At 41.6% G+C, this 22,031-nt stretch overlaps 1 protein-coding gene across 1 annotated transcript; it reads left to right on the forward strand.

Annotated features, from left to right (window-relative positions):
* The first annotated feature begins 1,424 nt into the window (after positions 1-1,424).
* On the forward strand, positions 1,425-9,280 carry LOC130473767 (zinc finger protein 664-like). Its single transcript, XM_056845359.1, has 6 exons — positions 1,425-1,529; positions 1,988-2,036; positions 5,070-5,137; positions 6,486-6,581; positions 7,868-8,267; positions 8,520-9,280. The coding sequence occupies exons 1-6, from the start codon at positions 1,425-1,427 to the stop codon at positions 9,278-9,280; spliced, it is 1,479 nt and encodes a 492-aa protein (XP_056701337.1).
* The last annotated feature ends 12,751 nt before the right edge of the window (positions 9,281-22,031 follow it).

Below are 22,031 nucleotides of genomic sequence, written 5' to 3' on the forward strand. Positions count from 1 at the left end.
ACGGAAGTTGGTTTCAGGTAGCCGGCTCAAGGTTGACTCAGCCTTCCATCCTTCCAAGGTTGGTCAAATGAGGACCCAGCTTGCTGGGGGTAAAGGGAAGATGACTGGGGAAGGCACTGGCAAACCACCCCGTAAACAAAAGTCTGCCTAGTAAAGGTTGGGATGTGACATCACCCCATGGGTCAGGAATGACCCGGTGCTTGCACAGGGGACTGCCTTTACCTTTAGGACAAATTTAGAAAAAAATGTTTATGCCGGCTCTCCAGGGAACCTGCCTGAGGTGGCATAAAAAGTAAAATATCATAATAAAACTAAAAGATTAATATCCATCCTTGAAAGTCCAGCATGACCCTACCATGGCATAAGAACATAGAACTTGGAGTAGCTGAAAATGAATAGTAGTTTCCAGACCAGAAGAACCCTATAAGGATTAACTCCTTAATAAAAAGAAGCCCTTTAAAATTCTTGTTTTTATTTGACGTGCAGTGCTCTTCAGGCTTCTTAGCATATTTAGATTTCTAATCTGCACAGCTAATCAAAAGGTAGAAAACCTCTCAGGGGGTTGGGGCCTTTCAAAGTTGAAGATAAGGTCTTCCTTCCTCTTCTCCGGATCCCCCACAGATCCGCTGGTTTCCATGATGTTTGGATTGGGGCCATCCAACGCCTCTGGGACTCTAAGCGGCTCCGCCCTGTTTCTTATTCCCTGTTCCAACCGCTCTGTAAATTGGCATCCTGCTCCTATGCAGGGTTCTGTGGTTGGAGAATGCTGCAGGAGTCTTTCCTTTTGAGCAGCAAACGCTAATCTGGTGAACCGGGTTTGTTTCCCCACTCCTACACACGAAGCCAGCTGGGTGACCATGGGCTAGTTACAATACTCTTAAGAGCTGCCTCATCCCCGCTTATGTCACAAGGTGTCTGTTCTGGGGAAGGGAAGGTGATTGTAAGCCGGTTTGATTCTTCCTTAAGTGGTAGAGAAAGTCGTCATATAAAAACCAACTCTTCTTCTTTATAGCTTACCATGCTCCCTTCTGCTAATTATGCACTCATTTCAGTGTTTGTCTATCGTAGCAAAATGAAACAAAGAGTTCAGAAGACTAACACCCTTGATTCTAGTATGAGCTTTTGTGAATCTGAGCTCTTCTTCAGATACAGATGTCACATGTGTGTGTGTGTATAAATTCTCATCGCAAAAATCAGCCTTGGCTTCTCAGGAGGTCACAGATCCGACTCTTGTCTTTACAGAAGAATCTGTCAGTGGAGGAAGGTGACGTGCTAGTCCAGGTGGAGGCTCTTTGGAGCAGGAGGGAGGATGAGGAGAGAACCAGACTCAGCTTTTCCTGAATCAAGAAAAGGGCCTGATGCCACCAAGACTGAGAGAAGAAGGGAGCTGCACGAAGGAACCATGCCGAAGAGCCTGGGAGACAATGACGTCCTCCCTCCAGATGTGCATCGCCAGCAATTCAGGCAGTTTCAATATCAGGAGGCTGAAAGGCCCCGAGAGGTCTGCAGCCAACTCCATCATCTTTGCAGTTGGTGGCTGGAGCCGGAAAGGCACAGCAAGAAGGAGATGCTGGACCTGGTGATCCTGGAGCAGTTCCTGGCTGTCCTGCCCCCAGAGATGGAGAGCTGGGTCAGGGAATGTGGGCCAGAGACCAGTTCTCAGGCGGTGGCCCTGGCAGAAGGCTTCCTCCTGAGCCAGGCAGAGGACAAGAATCGGGACCAGCAGGTGAGAAGTTATCATCTAGGTAGTGTGGGGGAGCATATGGTAATATCCAAGATCCCTTCGAAATTGACGGGTTGCCCCAACTTTTTGGAACCCCCCTTTCTGTTTTCATCTCCCTTTTTTCACCATATGGTGAACATATGGTAATATCCAAGATCCCTTCGAAATTGACAGGTTGCCGCAACTTTTTGGAACCCCCCTTTCTGTTTTCATCTCCCTTTTTTCACCAGCCTCGCCTTTCACGGATCCCCTCTTCTGTTTCAGGTGCAGGAGAGAATGGCGCAGGAGCGTTACCACGGAGCAATCTTTCCAGGTAAGATCAAAAGGGGTTTATGCCCACTGGATGGCCTCCTTGGGAGTAGGGGGCTGCTCTGATGCCCCTTGTTAGCCGAATTGCTCCTTTATTTGGGGAAATTAGCTGAGCAATCGGTAACTATGTATTTTTATAGTGGGGTCGCACTCAGCTATACCAGAATCCGTTTAATGAGACCTTGAATAAAGACAGACAATGGATTTCAAATTAAATAATGTTTATGTTTTTCTCATTCAATTCAGTGATGCACACAAACATACAGAGAGTCTAGGAATATCAAGAGAGTAGTACAAGCACAGTTGCCAACGTGGCAGGAGGTCGTTGGTTGGGTATATTTACCATATCTAGATCAGGTGTTGTCTAAATTCACGTAGACTAAGACAGATTGAAAAGTAAAAGCCGAGATGGGGGCAGGGGGTCCCTTATACTTGACCAGCAAGACGGGAGGGAACGTGGCTAGGCTGCACAAAACCAAACCAACAGAGTAACGGCAAAGGTGCCAGGAAAAACCTATGGTTGGGATCCAAGAGAGCGATATGGGCTGGGGGTACCCCAGATATACTGTTTTTCTGGGGGCGGGGAGAGGGGTTTCACCCCTCCTAGGTTCCCAGGTGGCAAAAGGTGACAAAGGATTAAGCTGTGGCTACCGGGGTGGGGTAGTGAGAATTTGGAAATCTATTCTAATTCCGATGGCTTCTGCAACCCGTGATGAACTGGAATTTCTCTGCTGATGAGATTAACATACTGGAACAATGAGTGCGATCTGTGCAAACGTCCTGAGATCGCTGCTGCTGAACTGAAGGAACGACTCATCCTGATATCTGGATTGCTGCTGACGGCCCATTAAGCGGTGGATGTTGCAAGAGGGGGGGTGTTTGGCACTGACTACATGACACACTGCTTTTCATGACATGGCTGTGGCTGGAACAGAGTCTGCACAGGAACATGGCTTCCCTCTGGTTCACCGGAGGCTGCCCCTGCATCTGCTTCCTGGCTGCTAACTGCATGGCGCTCGCAGGAGTGGCTGAGTCCGTAACGACGGAGCGCATAGCGACCATCCCGTAGCGTATGGGGCGCGCGCGCGGCCAGTACAGTAGTCAAGTGCCTGCATAGCGGGTTGCCAGGTCCCGTCCGGGAGGTTTAGGCAGGCCCGTATGCTATCACCCTGCTCTTGCTTGGGAAAGATGCTCCACTCCATCTTTTCATGTTGAAACTGAGAATCAATTTAAAATCACTGCAGGATAATTGGACAAATGCAGTAAGGGAATTGAGGACAAAGATTCATACAAACTCAAATGGTGATGGTTAATGTCAAAAATTGGGAAAATAGTTCATTGGGCCAACAGAAAGAGATAGAAACTCAAATGTTTTCATGAGCTCTTATCCCTTAATAACTTCCAATACTTTTACGTGAAGGGCTTTTTGTTATGCAGGTATGTATGTACTGATACTAGCTGGTCAAATGACTGTAAATAAACTGAATTCAGCAGCTGTACAATTATCAACGGGCGAAGAGGTGCATCTAGAGTTGATAAATCGGAGAAGGATGGTGGTGGAAGGTGGCAGTCAGTGGTTTTAAAGCTACATTGTATCCGACTGGATGTAAAATGCCAGTATAGGTGATTTTTTGTCAAAGATGATCTTGGATCATTCTGTAAATACCCATGTTTGGCAGTATGACACCCTGGTCTCCTAATTCTTAGTGTATATGATATTCTGTTGTTATTGTCAATAACAATACAGCGCAGCTCCATGGGTCCTTATTTTTAAAGCCCTAAACAGCCTGGGACCCCCCACCCAAATTTGAGAAACCACCTCTCACGATATACCCCTTAGAGGGTGTTACGCTTGCCAGGAGATAATCTCCTAGTGGATCCTGGCCCAAAGATCATTTGACTGTCCTAAACCACGTCCAGACTCTTTTTGATGATGGCCCTTTTTGATGGTGGAACTCTCTGTCTAGGGAGATCAGAGCCCTGAGAGATGTTGTTCAGTTTCACGGGGCTTGCAAGACCGAGATATTCCACCAGGCTTTTGGTTGAGGACAGCGACGTTTTATACCAAGGCAGGCCATTCATTGGGACAGCTTCTGGAATCCACCCTGACTTTGTTATCCGTTTTGTGTGGTTTATTTCGACCCCCGATTTGTTGTAAAAAAAAAAAAAAAGGTCATTTAATTTTTATGGGGTGGAACCTGATATAAGGGACCAACATCAGCCAGGGTTTATAAATTTGGGGATTTGTTATTGTATTGTGTTTTTATTCATATTATTTAATTTTATATTGGAATTTGTGTGTACCTTTATATACTGATGTTTTTGTTTACATATTGTATGCCACCGTGAACCTTTCTTTGGTGGGGAAAGAGTGAGATAAAAATCTAATAGTAGACTGCAATAAATGGAATTATTAATAATACTAACACTATTTTTTTTTCTGCTGACTTTCTAACTGGGACTGAAGGCAGAATATATGTATGAGAAAAAGAAACACAATCAGTAAGCAGTGGATTACAAGATAGAATAACTGTATTAGATTGGATAAGAATCTTTGAATTTAACACCATAGAATCCTCGTAAATCTAATGAAAGCATTTAGGCTAGGATTGTAGCCTGGGGGGAAATGTAGACTGGGTGTGAAAGAGAATACAGAAGTGCATCAGTAGCATCTGCCACCATGTCATCTCCGTACTGTCAAGTGGCTAACGGCTGGTCCTTCACCAAAAGCAAGGCTGCCTTTCCCCGTATGAGCTGATAGTCTTGCCACAAGCAAGGAGATTCTGGGATTGGTAGCTGCTTTTCTGCCCTTCTTTACCACTTCCTGTTTCTTGCGTTGTAGAATTTTTCATTCTAAATTCTGTGAATTCTGATTTTGCAAAAGGTTGGAGACAAAAATGGTATGCGAACTGAGGATGTAGGGACAATTGTGATCATGAGTCAAGAGAGAGAGAATCTAGTTCCCCCGCCAAGAAAGTATAATACAAAGTACTTGGAAAGCATAGAACGCCTTCTGTTGACCTTCTTATCCTTCCAGGTGAGGCCATAAAACCTATGATGGAGAATCATGATGGAGAAAAAGTGGCTTCTCTGCAGCCAGATCGGGTAAGTGTGGAACTGTGGATCGGGCCCTTGGGTGTCTCCCCACACCCTTCCTAGGCCGGGGAGAATCTCCCTCTTCCTCTTTCCCTCGGCTGCTATCTGTGCTGCACACTGAATAGAAAATGAAAACATCTGATGAAAGTTTGAACCCTGAAATCAAACATCTAATTATTGTCCTTTTGGAATTTTCCTACGAAGAAGAGCTGTTAGATTATCTGTGATGGCAGAGGAGTTTCTTCTTTCTCTTTTCAGGGTCTGGTGACCTTTCAGGAGGTATCCGTTCATTTCACTGAGGAGGAGTGGGGCCTGCTGGATCCGGACCAAAGAAGGCTTCACAAGGAAGTCATGGCGGACAATTATCAGAATGTGGCCTCCCTGGGTAAGGTGCTCATTTCCCTTGATTGAGAGATGCTGAAAGCAGAAACCATTCCTTCTGAGAAGGACCTCAGCTCTGACCTGAATGGCCCAGGCTAGCCGTGAAGTAGGTCAGTGCCTTTCAGTGATTCTGCTCTTAGAATTGACCCCTTTCTGAGAAGTGGTATGTTACCTTATTCAGATAATCACCTAATAAGTAGGACACAAATTACTTACAGAAGTAAGTCTTTTTATTGTATAACTTCAATATAATATGTGTACATGGATGTATTGTAAAGTCTTAAAAGTGTATACAAGAATACAAGCAAGTTCTATACACTAAGTAGTCTTAAAATCCAAAACTTAAAATATAACAGTTAAAGAAGTCTGATTTAGTTAAAAGAATCTGATTCACAATATATAGAAGAGCATTTAAGTAAGTAGATAGACATACGAAACCAGGTCTCTTCTGAGAACCTCTTGGTCTACACAAAGACTTGGAGAGATTAGACTTTCCTACATTTCTGCACTCATATTTACATGTCTCCCAATATTAATTAAATAACAAGAGAACAGAAAATCTTGCTATGTTTCAACTTCTGGAGAAGTCAGGATTAAGCAACCAAAGTAGCTTCGGGGTCACTGCTGTTCCTTGCTACAATATTCTTACTATAGCATTGTTGACATGGCAACATACTGAATAGGCCCAGGCATGGCTCACAGAGTCAGTCAAATGAGGTGGTGGAGCCCTGAGGCAAGAAATTAAAGAGAAACCGGATTTCAGCAGGTGAAGTTTGGCTCTGTGTCCTGATGAGCTTCATTTGCTGAATTCCTGCCTCTGAGGCTTCTCTGGAATTCGGTTGGGCAGCTGCAGTTTTCCCGTTCTAAGTTGGAGGGAAAGGGGGGCTCTGTCTACGCTCGAGTCTGGTTTAAAGATCTGAATCTTTCTTAGAGTTGGAATGTCTGGAAGTCACTGGTCTCTTTCTTTCCCCCAAAGAAGGACTTCTGCTTCTCCAACCTGATTCCATATCCCCAGTGGAAGAAGCAGGAGATCCACTTGTCCAAGACGCAGAAGAACCAGAGGGATCAGCAGGTATCTGCTGACTTGTGTGGTGGGAGTGGATAGGACTTCTCTTGGGCTTAATTTCACCAGCTGGAGAACGGAGGGATTTCTCTGGAGGCGACAGCCTGAGCATGGCCAGGAAAGCTTTCTCAAGTGTGAAAGAGGAGTTAAAACAGGAACAAAATGCTGGCCGATTTGTACCTGAGATTGGCAGGAAATGTTTGAGTGCTCAGCTTTAATACACATTAATTTATTTATATGCTGCCTCTTCACAGACCTGCTCAAGTTAGCTCAAAACTCAAGACAATAGCATAAAATCCTAAATACTGCGTAAATGATCAGTTTAAAAATCCAGGGACACAAAAAGAGTGCAAAAAAGCCACAAAGTTGCCTCAAAAACCTCCTGAGAAACACTACCCAAGTTAACACTCCTCAAGTTTAAAAAAGACCCTAAAACAGCTAAAAAGATAAACCCCCAAGTTAAAGCCAGGTTTTCCCCTGGCTAGGTCAGCTCCAGGCAAGTTTCAAGGGTGAGGGAACATTCCCCAGATGAGTGGCTCCACTGGAAATGCCCAGTGTAAAGCTCTGCTCCAAACTGGCTGTCCAGTGAATGCAGTCAGTTCTGTGTTCGAATATAGAAAGAGATTTGCTAGAGGTCCCCCTAGTCCAGCCTCCTGTTTCACATGGTGGTCAACTAGAGTCCCTGGAAGTTTCACAAATAGAGGAGCAGCTTCAAAGCATCCCTCTTCAGAGAGCGACTGCCTCTAAACATGGAGGTTCCACTGGGCTACATTGTCTCTGCTGGAACTACCCTTCAAGGAAGCATCAACAGCTGAGTCATACAGGGCAGGACTTGACTCTCCTTTAAGTGATCTCGGTTCTGTCGTTATGGAGAGCCGTTAATGGCCTTCTTTACTTTATCCGCTTTTGCTTGAAGGTCTTACAAGGCGTTTCTCTTTATTGCAGCGGCTGATGATCCCCAGAAAAAGCCCAAGGGTGAACCACAACACCTATTTGCTGAAAAGCAGCAGAAAAGAAATGCTGGAACAAAACGGAAGAGGGGGAAAGAATGTGTTGCTTCTCAGGCGGCTGAATCTCAGGTGTTTAATACACAGTGTAGAATCCACACAGGGGAGAAGCCTGATAAGTGCCTGAAGGGTGGAAGCAGCTTTGCTTGGAAGGGAGACCTTTCTAGCCACCAACGTATCCACAGTGGGGAGAAAACTTATACATGCTTGGAGTGTGGAAAGTGCTTTGATCGGCGTTCAAACCTTACTGCCCACGAGCATATCCACACTGGAGAGAAACCTTATAAATGCTTGCAGTGTGGAAAGGGCTTTGCTTCGAGTTCAAGTCTTACTGTCCATCAACGTATCCACACTGGGGAGAAACCTTATAAATGCTTGCAGTGTGGAAAGAGCTTTGCTACTTGTTCAAACCTTACTGCCCATCAGCGTATCCACACTGGGGAGAAACCTTATAAATGCTTGCAGTGCAGAAAGGCCTTTGCTACGAAATCAGAGCTTACTGTCCATCAACGTATCCACACTGGGGAGAAACCTTATAAATGCTTGCAGTGTGGAAAGAGCTTTGCTACGTGTTCAAACCTTACCTCCCACCAGCGTATCCACACTGGGGAGAAACCTTATAAATGCTTGCAATGTGGAACGAGCTTTGCGCTCAGTTCAAACCTTACCACCCACCAGCATATCCACACTGGGGAGAAACCTTATAAATGCTTGCAGTGTGGAAAGAGATTTTCTCAGCGTTCAGGCCTTACTGTCCACCAGCATATCCACACTGGGGAGAAACCTTTTAAATGCTTGCAGTGTGGAAAGAGCTTTGCTGTCAGTTCAAGTCTTACTAGCCATCGGCGTATCCACACTGGGGAGAAACCTTATGAATGCTTGCAGTGTGGAATGAGCTTTGCTGTCAGTTCAAACCTTACCACCCACCAGCATATCCACGCTGGGGAGAAACCTTTTAAATGCTTGCAGTGTGGAAAGAGCTTTGCTGTCAGTTCAAGCCTTACTATCCATCAGCGTATCCACACTGGGGAGAAACCTTTTAAATGCTTGCAGTGTGGAAAGAGCTTTGCTGTCAGTTCAAATCTTACTATCCACCAGCGTATCCACACTGGGGAGAAACCTTATAAATGCTTGCAGTGTGGACAGAGCTTTTCTCAGCATTCAGGCCTTACTATCCATCGGCGTATCCACACTGGGGAGAAACCTTTTAAATGCTTGCAGTGTGGAAAGAGCTTTGCTGTCAGTTCAAGTCTTACTATCCATCGGCGTATCCACACTGGAGAGAAACCTTATAAATGCTTGCAGTGTGGAAAGGGCTTTGCTGCCTGTAAAGTCCTTACTATCCATCAGCGTATCCACACTGGGGAGAAACCTTATAAATGCTTGCAGTGTGGAAAGAGCTTTGCTGTCAGTTCAAGTCTTACTATCCACCAGCATACCCACACTGGGGAGAAACCTTATAAATGCTTGCAGTGTGGAAAGAGCTTTGCTGTCAGTTCAAGTCTTACTATCCATCAGCATATCCACACTGGGGAGAAACCTTATAAATGCTTGCAGTGTGAAAAGAGCTTTGCTTTCAGTTCAAGTCTTACTATCCATCGGCGTATCCACACTGGGGAGAAACCTTATAAATGCTTGCAGTGTGGAAAGAGCTTTGCTCAGAGTTCACACCTTACTAGCCATAGACTAATACACACTTGAGAAACTTTATCAGCACTTGGATTGTGGAAAGAGCCTTCCTTGGATTCACGGGCTAATTGTTCCTGAATGAATCCATTACTGAGGAGGAGCCACATCATCTCTTGGAATGTGGAAGGAACCATATGAACAAGAACGAACCATACGAATGCTGCCAGTTTTGCAAGATCTTCAGCCTCCAGCCCAACCTTGCCAGGAGTCATAATCTAGAGTTTTGGTGCTCAATTCAGCTTTAGCTTGGTAGGCTGTAAGTAAGTCTAAATGTTAGTGTCATTTTCTTTAAAATGAACTTTTAAAAACAGATACCGCTGCAGGAGAGAGAGGAACCTTCTCGGTAGTCCAGGGAGCTTTTTGTCACTGAGCTGGTAAGGCCGTCTTCTATTGCCAGTCAGAGAGACAACGGATGCTACAGCGATGCCATTTTCTGTTGTCGTCTTTGCATTGTTGGGCAACAGGATGGGAACATTACAGATTCTCCCACCTCCATCTGAAAAATGGCTTTTTTTGCCCAGCAGTCATTTAATTGTGTATGAGAAAGTGGCTAAAATATCTGTTTCAAGTTACTGAAAGCTATAGAAATGGCTAAAAGAGTTGTTTTTGGTGGGCATAAGCGTGTCACGTGTTGTTGTGATCTTTGGGAGCTAACTGCTCAATACAGTATTCCAGTATCCTGACAAATAGACATGCACTGAGGATTCACAGGGGCATGGGGCCTGATTTAGAGCATGTGGGGAGAAGAGGCGTCAGCCTCCCAGTCTGATAAGGCTGGAGTTTGCTCCATTGCGGAACCTTTACATATATTGAGGAGCGCTGCATGCAAGTTGCCCCTCTTTCTGTACCCCTGTCCGGATTGGAGTGCTGTGCCCCTTAGAATTCAGTTCCAAGCATGAAATTCCAAGAGGTGAAGTGATAACCACGTTCAGGTATTTGAAGGGCTGTCAGAGAGGATGGTGCCGAGTTGTTGGACAGGGCCAGCAGGTAGAAATTAAACCAAAAGAGGTTTCGGTTAAACATTAGGAAGAACTTCTTGACAGTGGCTTCTTTGCGAGGTGGTGGGCTCTTCTTTGGAGGTTTTAAAGCAGAGGCTAGATGGCTATCTGACAGCGATGCTGATTCTGTAGACTTGGGTGGCTCAGAGGGAAGGCAGGAAGGGATGAGTCAGTGTTCAGCTCTCGTGGCCCTTTCTTACATGTCAGGAAGAAATTTTCCTCTAGCCAGATTGGTCATGGATCCTGGAGGATTTGTATCTTTCTCTGAGCATGCAGCAGGGGTCACGGCGGAAGTTGGATGGGGAGAGGTAGTTGTGAGTTTCCTGTATTATGCCTGGGGTTGGACCTTGGAGGTCCCTTCCAACTCTATTCTATGTTTCTAAATGAGGCCTGGATTATACAGCTGTCCTATCTCGTGAAGACATCTTATGGAGGGGTGCCACAGACCTTGTAGGGTGACTTTTAAGTTGGACTTCAAATTGCTGTTTTTCACCTTTTCCCGTCATTTGTGGTGTTCCCTACCGGGAGACGTCCGGGACCTCCTGGTCACTGGGAGACGCGATACCCACTCTGATTCAGCGATTTCCATACCCGGAAGCCCAGAAGGGGCGTTCTTTTTCTTTCTCCTTCACCTCGTCACACAGCCTGTTTTGAATCATCGGCTCCAGGCTGTGGAAAGGTGGTCGCAGTGCGACTTTCACTTTGAACTTTTATTTTGAACTTTAATTTGAAGGTTCTCTCCATTGCACAGCTCATAGAGGAACTTAACTCGAAATTGCATGTAATTGCATTATTGTGTGAATCAACACATCGTAATATATTCTGTTTATGTTTGTGTATATATGTACAGTGTTGCATAAGTAAAGGGACACCAACACACTGTGAGTATATTTAGCATCTTTAATAAGTAGAGCCTTCGTGCTGATTCTTTGGTATAACTAAGTTAACACAGCATAGGTTTTGTTATAATTATCAAAAGATTCTGCCTCCTGCCAAGAGGGGTAGGATGAACTAATGGCCTGTGCATTCATCCTTTTTGCCAAACTGTATTCAAAATGTAATTATATCAAACATACCCCATTTTTTCCCCCAGTGGGAACATTTGGAAAACTGAGTGCGGTTCTGGTCAACGCATCTCAAAAAAGACATTGGAGTGCTGGAGAAAACAGAAGAGGGCAACCAAGATAACTGGACCCTTCAACCTTTCCTCATAGGTCTTGGTCTTCAGACCCCTCATAAGAACATAAGAAAAGCCCTGCTGGATCAGACCAAGGCCCATCAAGTCCAGAAGTCTGTTCACACAGTGGCCAACCAGGTGCCTCTAGGAAGCCCCGAAACAAGACGACTGCAGCAGCAGCATCCTGCCTGTGTTCCACAGCACCAAAGATAATAAAAATGCTCCTCTGATCCTGGAGAGAATAGGAGGTATGCATCATGACTAGTATCCATTTTAACTAGTAGCCATGAATACCCTTTCGTCCATGAACATGTCCACTCCCCTCTTAAAGCCTTCCAAGTTGGCAGCCATCACCACATTTGGGGGCAGGGAATTCCACAATTTAACTATGCGTTGTGTGAAAGAATACTTCCTTTTATCTGTTCTGAATCTCTCACCCTCCAGCTTCAGCAGATGACCCTGCATTCTAGTATTATGGGAGAGGGAGACAAACATCTCCCTGTCCGCTCTCCAAACCATGCATAATTTTATATACCTCTATCATGTCTCCCCTCTGCCGCCTTCTTTCCAAGCTAAACAGCCCTGAGCATTTTAACCACTCCTCATAGGGCAGTTGCTCTAGTCCCCTAATCATTTTGGTTGCTCTTTTCTGTGGTAACAAGAAGAAAACGCCCATGAAATATGCCCACATGAAAATTGCTCACAGAAAAAACCCCACAGTCCTATATGCGCACAAGAAGAAAGTCCACACGGAAAGAAGCCCACACGGGGAAAAGCCTACATGGGGAAAAGCCCACACAGAAAAATGCTCACATTTGAATACTTAATATTATTTATTTATTTTGTTTTTTAAATTACAACCATAACATAATTTTTACAGCCCATAACATAACTTTTACAACTATTAACATGAACAATTATTTAATAAAAAAAAATAACTAGAGCAGAAAGAACCATGTTTTATTATTCCAAATCATGAAAAAAACTCCCATCGGGAGCCAAAAATAAAAAATAAAACTCATAATGTACATTTAAAAGAAACAGCAATAAAATAGTCGTGTAATAATTGTGCAAGCCAGTAGTGTGCCTGTGCAACTCAGACTTGAGGCAAATGCTGAAGTAGGCCTCTGGCACACCTCCCTGCCATCCCCCTGCCCCCGTCCAGAGTCCTCATCTGGAGGCCCATAGAAGCCAATGGGTAGACCTGGCCTCTGGAGGGGGACGGTTTTTGCCCCCTTTGATGGCCAGGTCTACCTAGTGCAACCACTGGGTAGACCTGGCCTCCGGAGGCCCGTAGAAGCCAATTAATAGACCTGACCTCCCTGGGGGTGGGGGTGGGGGGAGTCAGCCCGATCAAGAGACATCTATGTTGTATCCAGTCCGCCTCACAATTGAGAGCATCCTTGTTGTCTCAGAACACAAGAACAGGAAACTACACACACTTCAGCAATTCTTCAAAAACCACAGGGGCTGAAAAGGTCCAAACACATTGTGAATATGGAAATTTTTCTACTTTGAGTATTTTTCTGTGTGGGCTTTTTTCCGCGTGGGCTTTTTTCCGTGTGGGCTTTTTTCTTGTGTGCATTTATGACAGTGGGGTTTTTTCTGTGGGCAATTTTCATGTGGGCATTTTCATGTGTGTTCTTTTCATAGAACCCTTTTCTGCACCTTCTCAAGGTCTGCAATATCCTTTTTTAGGTGTGGTGACCAGTACTGTACACAGTATTCCAAGTGTGGTCTCACCATAGATTTGTACAAGGGCAGTATGATATCAGCAGTTTTATTCTCAATTCCTCATGTAATTATGGCCAGCATGGAATTTGCCTTTTTTACAGCAGCCGCACACTGGGTTGACATCTTCATCGAGCTATCCACTACCACCACAAGATCCCTGTCCTGGTCGGTTGCTGCCAGCACAGATCCCATCAGTGTATATGTGAAGTTGGGATTTTTTGCCCCAATATGCATCATTTTACACTTGCTCACATTGAATCTCTTTTGCCATTTTAATGCCCATTCTTCCAGTTTGTGGAGATCCTGTTGGAGCTCTTCACAGTCAAATTTTGCTATAACCACCCTAAATAATTTGGTGTCATCTGCAAACTTGGCTACTTTGCTGTTCAACCCCCATTTCAGGTCATTGATGAACAGGCTGAAAAGCACCGGTCCCAACACAGATCCCTGAGGGACCCCACTGTTCACATCCCTCCATTGTGAGAACTGACCATTGATTCCTACTCTCTGTTTCCTATTTTTCAGCCAGCTCTCAATCCATAAGAGGACTTGTCCCCTTATCCCATGACTATGAAATTTGCTTAGCAATCTTTGGTGGGGGGCTTTGTCAAAAGCCTTTTGGAAATCCAAATACACAATGTCCACAGACTCATTCCTGTCCACATGCTTACTGACACTTTCAAAAAACTCTAATAGGTTAGTGAGACAGGACCTACCTTTACATTAGCCATGTTGGATTTTGCTCAGCAGGCCTTGCTATATGCTTGACCATTCTATCTTTAATAATGCTTTCCATCAATTTACCTGGAACAGACGTTAAGAACTCTAGGAAGAATACCGTCTGGTCCCTGTGACTTGTTATTTTGCAGTTTGTCTAGACGTTCTAGGACTTCCTGCCTTGTTACCACTGTTTGCCCCAGTTCCTCATTCTCCCCTCTCCAAAATCTCTGTTCAGGAGGAGGTGAAGCGGGTCGTGCTGCTAAAGTGACTGGGCTCTTAGAATGGACCACTTCCTGAGAAGTGATATGTTATCTTATTCATCCAGTCACGTACTAAGCAGGACTCAACGACTTTACCTACTTTTAAAAAGCAAGTCTTTTTATAGATGTACTTACAGTAAAAATGTATATATGTGTAAATGCAAGTTTCAAAGTCTTTACATTAAGTTATAATGTATGCAGTTACAATGTATGCAGTAAAGCAAGCAAGTCTTACATACTATTCAGTTTTAAAATCCAACTTTTCAAATATAACAGTCAAATAAGTCTGATTTAGTATAAAGTATCTAATTCACATTCTAGAATAATAATTCAAAGTCATACATACCGACACTTTCTTCGAGACCCTCTGAGAGAGGTCTGAAAATCTACGCTTTCTGTGCCTGTATTTATACTATTTCAAACCCCTCAAAAATGCTGATTTAGAGCAAAATTGGGCTGAGGAGTCCTCCTCCATTGCCTAATATGGGGTTCCTTTCCTTTTAGTCTACTTCACTAAACTATAAACAATCAGTTTTTGAGCTCTGTGATAACTTTATATACTCAATTTTAACATCATTCTCATCTCCAGCATAACACACATTCATTACATTCATTTATGAATCAATAGTATCATGTTTACATGTTTAAATCATAAAACACAATTATTGCTTATATTGCGTTATGTTGCATTGAATAAACTTGTAGTGTGGACGAGGGAGAGCGTCTCCATTTATGATGTCATTGGAAGGGTAGGAAGACAGCCTATAGATGATAAAATATGAAAAGGGCTCTGCTCTCCTCCACTGAAAGGGTGGAGGAGCTCTGACCCTTCTATATTTGTCAGTATTTTTCAGAAACATAAACTTCTGATTTAACATTTCCAGGATTTCTTTTCTTCTTAAAAGTAACTAAACCTTCAGCTATATAGCAGTTTAGTTATTTATATGTGTAGTTTTAGATTTATAGTGAATAATTCTTCATATGTACAACAGAATACCATAGTTCATGTGCTGTAAGATGTCAGAGACTGTGACAGAGGAATCTGCCCTGTACAATAGTGAAGACAGATGAGAAGAATTCATTTAGTTTCTCAGTAATCGCTTTATCTTCCCTTAGTGTTCCTTTACTCCCATTGTCATCCAGTGGTCCAACCGCTTCCCTAGCTGGTTTCCTACTCCTAATATACTTAAAGAATTTATTTTGTTTGTATGTTTTTAGCGATATGCTGCTCAGAATCTTTTTTTGCATCTCTAATCTGCTTGCATTTCCTTTGTGCAAGTTTGTGTTTGCTTTTGTTTGCCTCATTTGGGCAATCCTTCCAGTCTCTGAAGGATTTTTTTTCTCTAATTGCTTCCTTCACCTTACCTTTTAGCCATGGTTGTGACCTCTTGGACTTATTAGTACCTTTCCTGACCTGCGGTATACAAGCTAGCTGAGCCTCTAGTAATGTGGACTTGAGTAACCCCCAAGCCTTTTCCAGAGATTTAACCCTCCTAACTGTTCCTTTCAACTTCCTCTTTACCAGGTTTCTCATTTTAGAGAAGTTCCCTCTTTTAAAGTCAAAGGTGTGAGATTTCCCAGTCACTTTCCCAGTTACATATAACTTAAATTTGATGCCATTGTGGTCACTATTGCCAACTGGCTCAACTACATCCACATCCCGCACTAAATCACTGGCAGCACCACAGAGTATTAAATCCAGGATCGCCTCCCCTCTGGTTGGGTCTATGACCAACTGTTCGAGGGCACAGTCATTTAGAATGTCTAAAAAATTGATCACTTTGGCTTGACTGGAGCATACATTTATCCAGTCAATATGAGGGTAGTTAAAGTCTCCCATGATTACTACTTCATTACCTTTACATGCCTCCCTAATTTTCATTCTCCATCTCAAGGTCACCCTGAGCCATTTGGTCAGGGGGCCGATAGAACGTCCCCAGTACTAAATCACCTTTGGGGCCTGGAATCGTCACCCATAAGGATTCTGTGGACGAGTCTGCCCTTTTTATGGTTTCTAGCTTATTAGACACTATGCCTTCCTTGATATACATAAGCAACACCCCCGCCAATACGCCCTTCCCTGTCATTTCTATACGGTTTGTAACCAGGGACAACCGTATCCCACTGGTGTTCTCCCCTCCACCAGGTTTCTGTAATGCTCACTATATCTATGTTTTCTCTTAAAACCATGCACTCTAACTCCCCCATTTTTGCTTGGAGGCTTCTAGCATTAGCATGGAAACACCTCCACACTGTCACACTGTCAGGTCTCCTGGAGTCTCCCTTCTCGGCCCTCGCGCAGGGACGCTGGTCCCTTAAGTGTGCAGTGGCCCTGGAGGATCCTGCTGGGTCCTGTTCTCCTGGACGTCCCTTTGAATTGTTGAACTAATAATCACTAACAAACACCTTTGACTTGCTGATCCCTCTTTTGTCCCCTAAAGGGGAGGGGCCATGGCTCAGTGGCAGAGCCTCTGCTTGGCATGCAGAAGGTCCCAGGTTCAATCCCCAGCATTTCCAGTTACAAAAGGGACTAGGCAGGTAGGCCATGTGAAAGGCCTGAAACCCTGGAGAGCCACTGCCAGTCTGAGTAGACAATACTGACTTTGATGGACCGAGGGTCTGATTCAATAGAAGGCAGCTTGGGGAGGGGCTGTGGCTCAGTGGTAGAGCATCTGCTTGGCATGCAGAAAGCCCCAGGTTCAATCCCCGGCATTTCCGGTTAAAGGGACTAGGCGAGCAGGTGATGTGAAAGATCCCTGCCTGAGACCCTGGAGAGCCGCTGCCAGTCTGAGTAGAGTAGACAATACTGACTTTGATGGACCGAGGGTCTGATTCATGTGTAGAAAGCAGCTTCATGTGTTCACTGTCACACTGTCCTCACCATCTTTGTTGCCCTCCTCTAGACACATTCCAGCTTGTCTACATCTTTCCTAAATTGCAGTGCCCAAAACTGAACACAGTACTCTAGGTGAGGTCTAAACAGAGCAAAGCGATACCAGCGCTTTGCGTGATCTGGACACTATACTTCTGTTGATACAGCCCAAGATCACATTTGCCTTTTTAGCTACCGCATCACACAGCTGAGTCATGTTCAGTGTTTGGTCTGCTAAGACCCCAAGATCCTTTTCGCACACACTACTGTTCAGACAAGTTCAGACAAATTATAATCCTATAATTATGCATTTGATTTTTCCTACCTAAATGCAGAACTTTACATTTATCTTTGTTGAAATGCATTTTATTAGTTTTAGCCCAATTCTCCAGCCTGTCCAGATCATCCTTTATCTTAGCTCTGTCTTCTACCGTATTTGCTACCCCTCCCAATTTAGATTCATCAGCAAGTTTAATAAGCATCCCCTCTATTCCTCCATCCAAATCATTTATAAAGATGTTGAACAACACAGGACCCAGGACAGATCCCTGAGGAACTCCACCCAAAATTTAATATGGATCCTAAATGTTTTCTATTAAGCATAGTCCCATCTGATATACCTTTGAGATTCAGAGTCTTGTTCAAATATGCCACAACAGCAGCTAGAGTTGTTCTGGCAAGAAGATGGAAACAAACAACAATAGCAGATGTATTTTTTTCATTTTTTTATATTCTTAATAGTTATACAAATAATTCAACAATTATAAGGTCCCTACCAAATAATAAAAGTAAAAAATAAAAATATCTAAATCCGTGTTAAGTTTACATAAAAACCTTAAAAGAAAAAAGAAATAAGAAAATGTATATAGACTTCCCCCGATCTCCCTCCACCTTATTATAAGCAGTTATTCTCCTTTGTATATAAAAGCTCTAATCCTAATAGATCTATATGTTTTAAGATTGATCACTTGTCAAATAACAATTAGTAATATAAATATATAATAATTCAATTAAACTTATCTTTCATTCCAATAATATATTGTAACAAATTCAATATTTTTAGTTATAACCTTAATTATATTGATAACTAATGGATTAGATCAAAGTATATCCTTTCAGTTTTCCCCATCGAAGTTCATTTTCACAGTAAAGCCTCCATGCCTCCCATTCGCCCATAAATTGCATATTGTCTCTTTGGTTTATCAAAGCTGTAAGTTTCGCCATTTCCACCAGTTCCAGCATTTTTTGTATCCTATTTTTTTTTGGTCTGGAATAATTGTTGATTTCCATTTTGCTGAATAGATTAACCTTGCAGCTGTGGTGGCATAAATAAAAAATGATCTTTGAGTTAAGATATTGTCCGGTATCATACTAAGTTGCATCATTTCAGGAGTTTTAGGTATATTGTTCTGTATTATTAACCTGATTTCATTATAAATCATATCCCAAAAGTCTTTGGCTTTGTCGCAAGTTCACCACATATGGTGAAATGAGCCTATTTATTTATTACATTTCCAGCAATTCGGATACATCTTTTTCTAAGTCTTGGCCATCTTTTTAGGTGTTAAATACCACCTATACATCATTTTGTATATGTTTTCTCTTAACGATTGAGCCAAAATTGTTTTCATATCACGTGTCCAAAGTCTCTCCCATTTATTTAGTTGTATTTCATGACCTAACATCTGTGCCCAGTTAATCATAGTTGGTTTTATTCGATCTTGCTCACAATGAAGTTCCAACAATAGTTTGTACATTTTGGATATTAAATGGTCATCTGTATCCAATAACAGTTTTTGAAAAGTCGATTTATTTTTTGTAAATCCTATTTTCTAGTCTTGAATAAAGACGGAGTTGATCTGATGATATTGGAACCAGGTCAAAAGCTCTTTAACGTCATCATAGTCTTTTAGTGAGCATTTAATTCCATCCCAATTTAAAAGATCTTGATATGTAACAAACTGAGCCGGTCTTGGTGGCCGTAATGTCAACATTTTTTGCGAAGAGACCCACATTGGTGTCTTTAATTCAAGAAGATGTTTATAGTTCTGCCAGGTTTTAAATAAAGAAGATTTAACTCTATGTTGTTGGAATGAGGCATGAGTCTTGATTTTATCATACCATAAATATCCATGCCACCCACTTCTGTTATCAAAACCCTCAAATTCCAATAATCTTGTATTTGATAATTCAATCCAGTCCTTTAGCCATACTAAAGCAGCCGCTTCAGCGTGTATCTTGAAATTAGGTAGTGCAAATCCACCCCTTTCCTTGGAATCTATTAGGTATTTGTAAGCAATTCTTGGTTTTTTCCCTTGCCAAATGAACTTCAATATATCTTTTCTCCAGGCTGTAAAGTATTTTGCTTGGGAAATTATAGGTAGGTTCTGGAATAAAAAAAGTATTCTCGGCAAAATATTCATTTGTATTGTGGAAATGCGTCCCATAAAAGAAAGTCTTTTATTTATCCAAATAGACATATCTTTTTTATCGTTTCCCATAATTTAATATAATTGTTATTGACCAAGTCTTTATTCTTAGTTGAAATCCAGATTCCCAAATATTTCACTTTGTTAGTCTTTTCCCATCTCATTTTAGTTGTAAAGTCTTTCTGCTCTGCAGTAGTGAGATTTTTGAATATGATTTGTGTTTTCTGTTGATTAATTTTAAATCCTGATACACGGCCATATGAATCCAATATTTCCATCAATTTGTCTGTAGATTGATTGGGATCATCTAAAATTAGAAGAAGGTCATCAGCAAATGCTCTCATTTTAAATTCTTGTTTATTTATTTGTAGACCTAATGTCTTCTGATTCTCTTATCTTACAGCACATTGTTTCTAGAACCAAAATGAAAATATTTTGGCTTGTTGTCTCTTATATATTTCCATTATATCTCTCCGAAATCTTTCACCAAAGTTCATTTTTTCTAGTACTTTCATCATAAAGTCCCATGAAACCATATCAAATGCTTTTTCTGCATCAAGAAAAACAAAAGCTGCTTTATGCTGAATATTTTGTTCATAATATTCTAAAGCATCCAACAGTATTCTGAGATTGTCTTTTATTTGTCTTCCTGGGACAAAACCTGCTTGGTCTTCATAAATTAAATATTTGATCAACTTTTTAATCCTATTTGATAAAACAGATGCATATATTTTGTAATCAACATTCAATAAAGAAACAGGTCTAAAGTTGGTTACTTTTTCCGGATCTTTCCCAGCTTTGTGAATCAATGAGATAAATGCATGTGACCATGTTTCAGGTAATAGTTCTGTATCTAGTATTGTATTACAAACCATCAAGAGTGGGTTCAATAAGTTGGATTTAAATGTCAGATAAAACAAAGCAGTTATTCCATCTGGACCGGGAGTTTTGTCTGTCTTTTGTCTAGTAATAGCTTCTTCCAATTCTTCAATAGAAATTGGAGCATCAATAATTTCTTGTTGGGCTAATGATAATTTTTTCATCTTGATAGAGTTTAAGAACTTTTCCATTTTTTTTCCTGAAATATCATCTTTACGATACAACTTAGTATAATAAGATACAAATTCTTTCTGTATATCTGTTGTTGTCTATAGCGAACCTTTTGTTGATTGAATCTTAGCTATAATTTTCTTTTGAAAAAAATCTTAGTTGACTGGCTAACAGTTTTCCAGGACGATTCGCATGTTCAAAATATATTTGTTTGGCAAATTTTAAATTTCTACTCATCTCTTCTGTAACCACCAAATTCAACTGATGTTTAAGGACATTTATTTTCGATAAGATGTCTTTCTTCATATCTTCTTGCGTTTCTAAAATAAGTTGTTGTTCTAAATTTTGTAATTCCCAAAGAATATCATTTGTCAGTTGTAGTTGTTTTTTCTTCCACGCTGTTCTTCTTTATCATAAAGCCTCTGATTACCACTTTAAAGGCATCCCAGACTATATTCAAAGTAGTCTCTCCATTCATATTTATTTCAAAAAAGTCCTTGATAAGTATAGATAGTTCTTTCTGTATTTTTTCATCTTTTAACAGCTTATCATTTAATCGCCATCTGAACACCTGTCTGTTATTCCATTCAAATGCAACTGGATTGTGATCAGAAAAGGTTCTCGGCACTGTATGTATCTTGCGCAATTGTGTAAAAATTGATTTACTTGCCCAAATCATATCAATTCTGGAGTGTGAATCATGTCTCGCTGAATAAAAAGTGTATTCATTGTTCTCCAAATGTCCTGTAATTTAAATTCCTCCATTGTTTGAAAAAAATTTTTTTGGAAGGCATCCTTCTTTATCATCTTTAGCTTTAGTTTTCTTATCCAAGATAGGTAAAACTATTCCATTAAAATCTCCCATCAATAAGATCTGTTCTTCCACATGTTGTGATAATATATCTTGTAATTTCTTATAAAATTTAGCTTTTCCTTCATTTGGTGCATAAATTCCAACTACCGTCATTTTTTGTCCCAATATTTTTATTTTAATTATCACAATCCTCCCTTCATCATCCTTATAAATAAGTTCTGGATGTAGATTAGATTGTGCATACAATACTACTCCTTTCGTTTTTGCTTTAACTGATGACATAAATGCTTGTCCCAATGTTTGCCTTTCCAAATATTTTCTATCTTTTTTGGAGATATGAGTTTCTTGTAAGCAAATTAATGAATATTGTTTTTGCAAAAATTTAAAAATCCGTCCTCTTGACTTTTTCATTCAGTCCATTTACATTCCATGAAATTACTTTAGTCATAGTGACTGTATTTTTTAAAAAAAGGAAAAATTTATGATGCAAATCCTCCAGTCGCTCCTTGTGATGACAAATCCTCTTGCTCTTGTTCCTGCTGTTGTTCTGGTGTGAGACCCGTTAACTCTTTTTTATATCTCATAAATTTTCCAGCATCCGCCAGTGACATAATAGTATTTCTAACCTCTTTGTAGTTGAACGTGAGGCCTTGTGGCAGTATCCAGCGATATTTTATTCCATTTTTTCTCAACATCAAAGTAAAGTCTT

This window comes from Euleptes europaea, chromosome 1, assembly GCF_029931775.1.
Source record: "Euleptes europaea isolate rEulEur1 chromosome 1, rEulEur1.hap1, whole genome shotgun sequence".
In the NCBI taxonomy this organism is placed as follows: Eukaryota; Metazoa; Chordata; class Lepidosauria; order Squamata; family Sphaerodactylidae; genus Euleptes; species Euleptes europaea.

Bases quoted from the DNA above. Each gene is read 5' to 3' on its own strand.
- LOC130473767 (XM_056845359.1), top strand. From the start codon at position 1,425: ATGACGTCCTCCCTCCAGATGTGCATCGCCAGCAATTCAGGCAGTTTC. The intron at 1,530-1,987 runs GTTGGTGGCTGG...CTTCTGTTTCAG, and splicing joins CCAACTCCATCATCTTTGCA to GTGCAGGAGAGAATGGCGCA. The intron at 8,268-8,519 runs CTGGGGAGAAAC...AGCATATCCACG, and splicing joins CACCCACCAGCATATCCACA to CTGGGGAGAAACCTTTTAAA.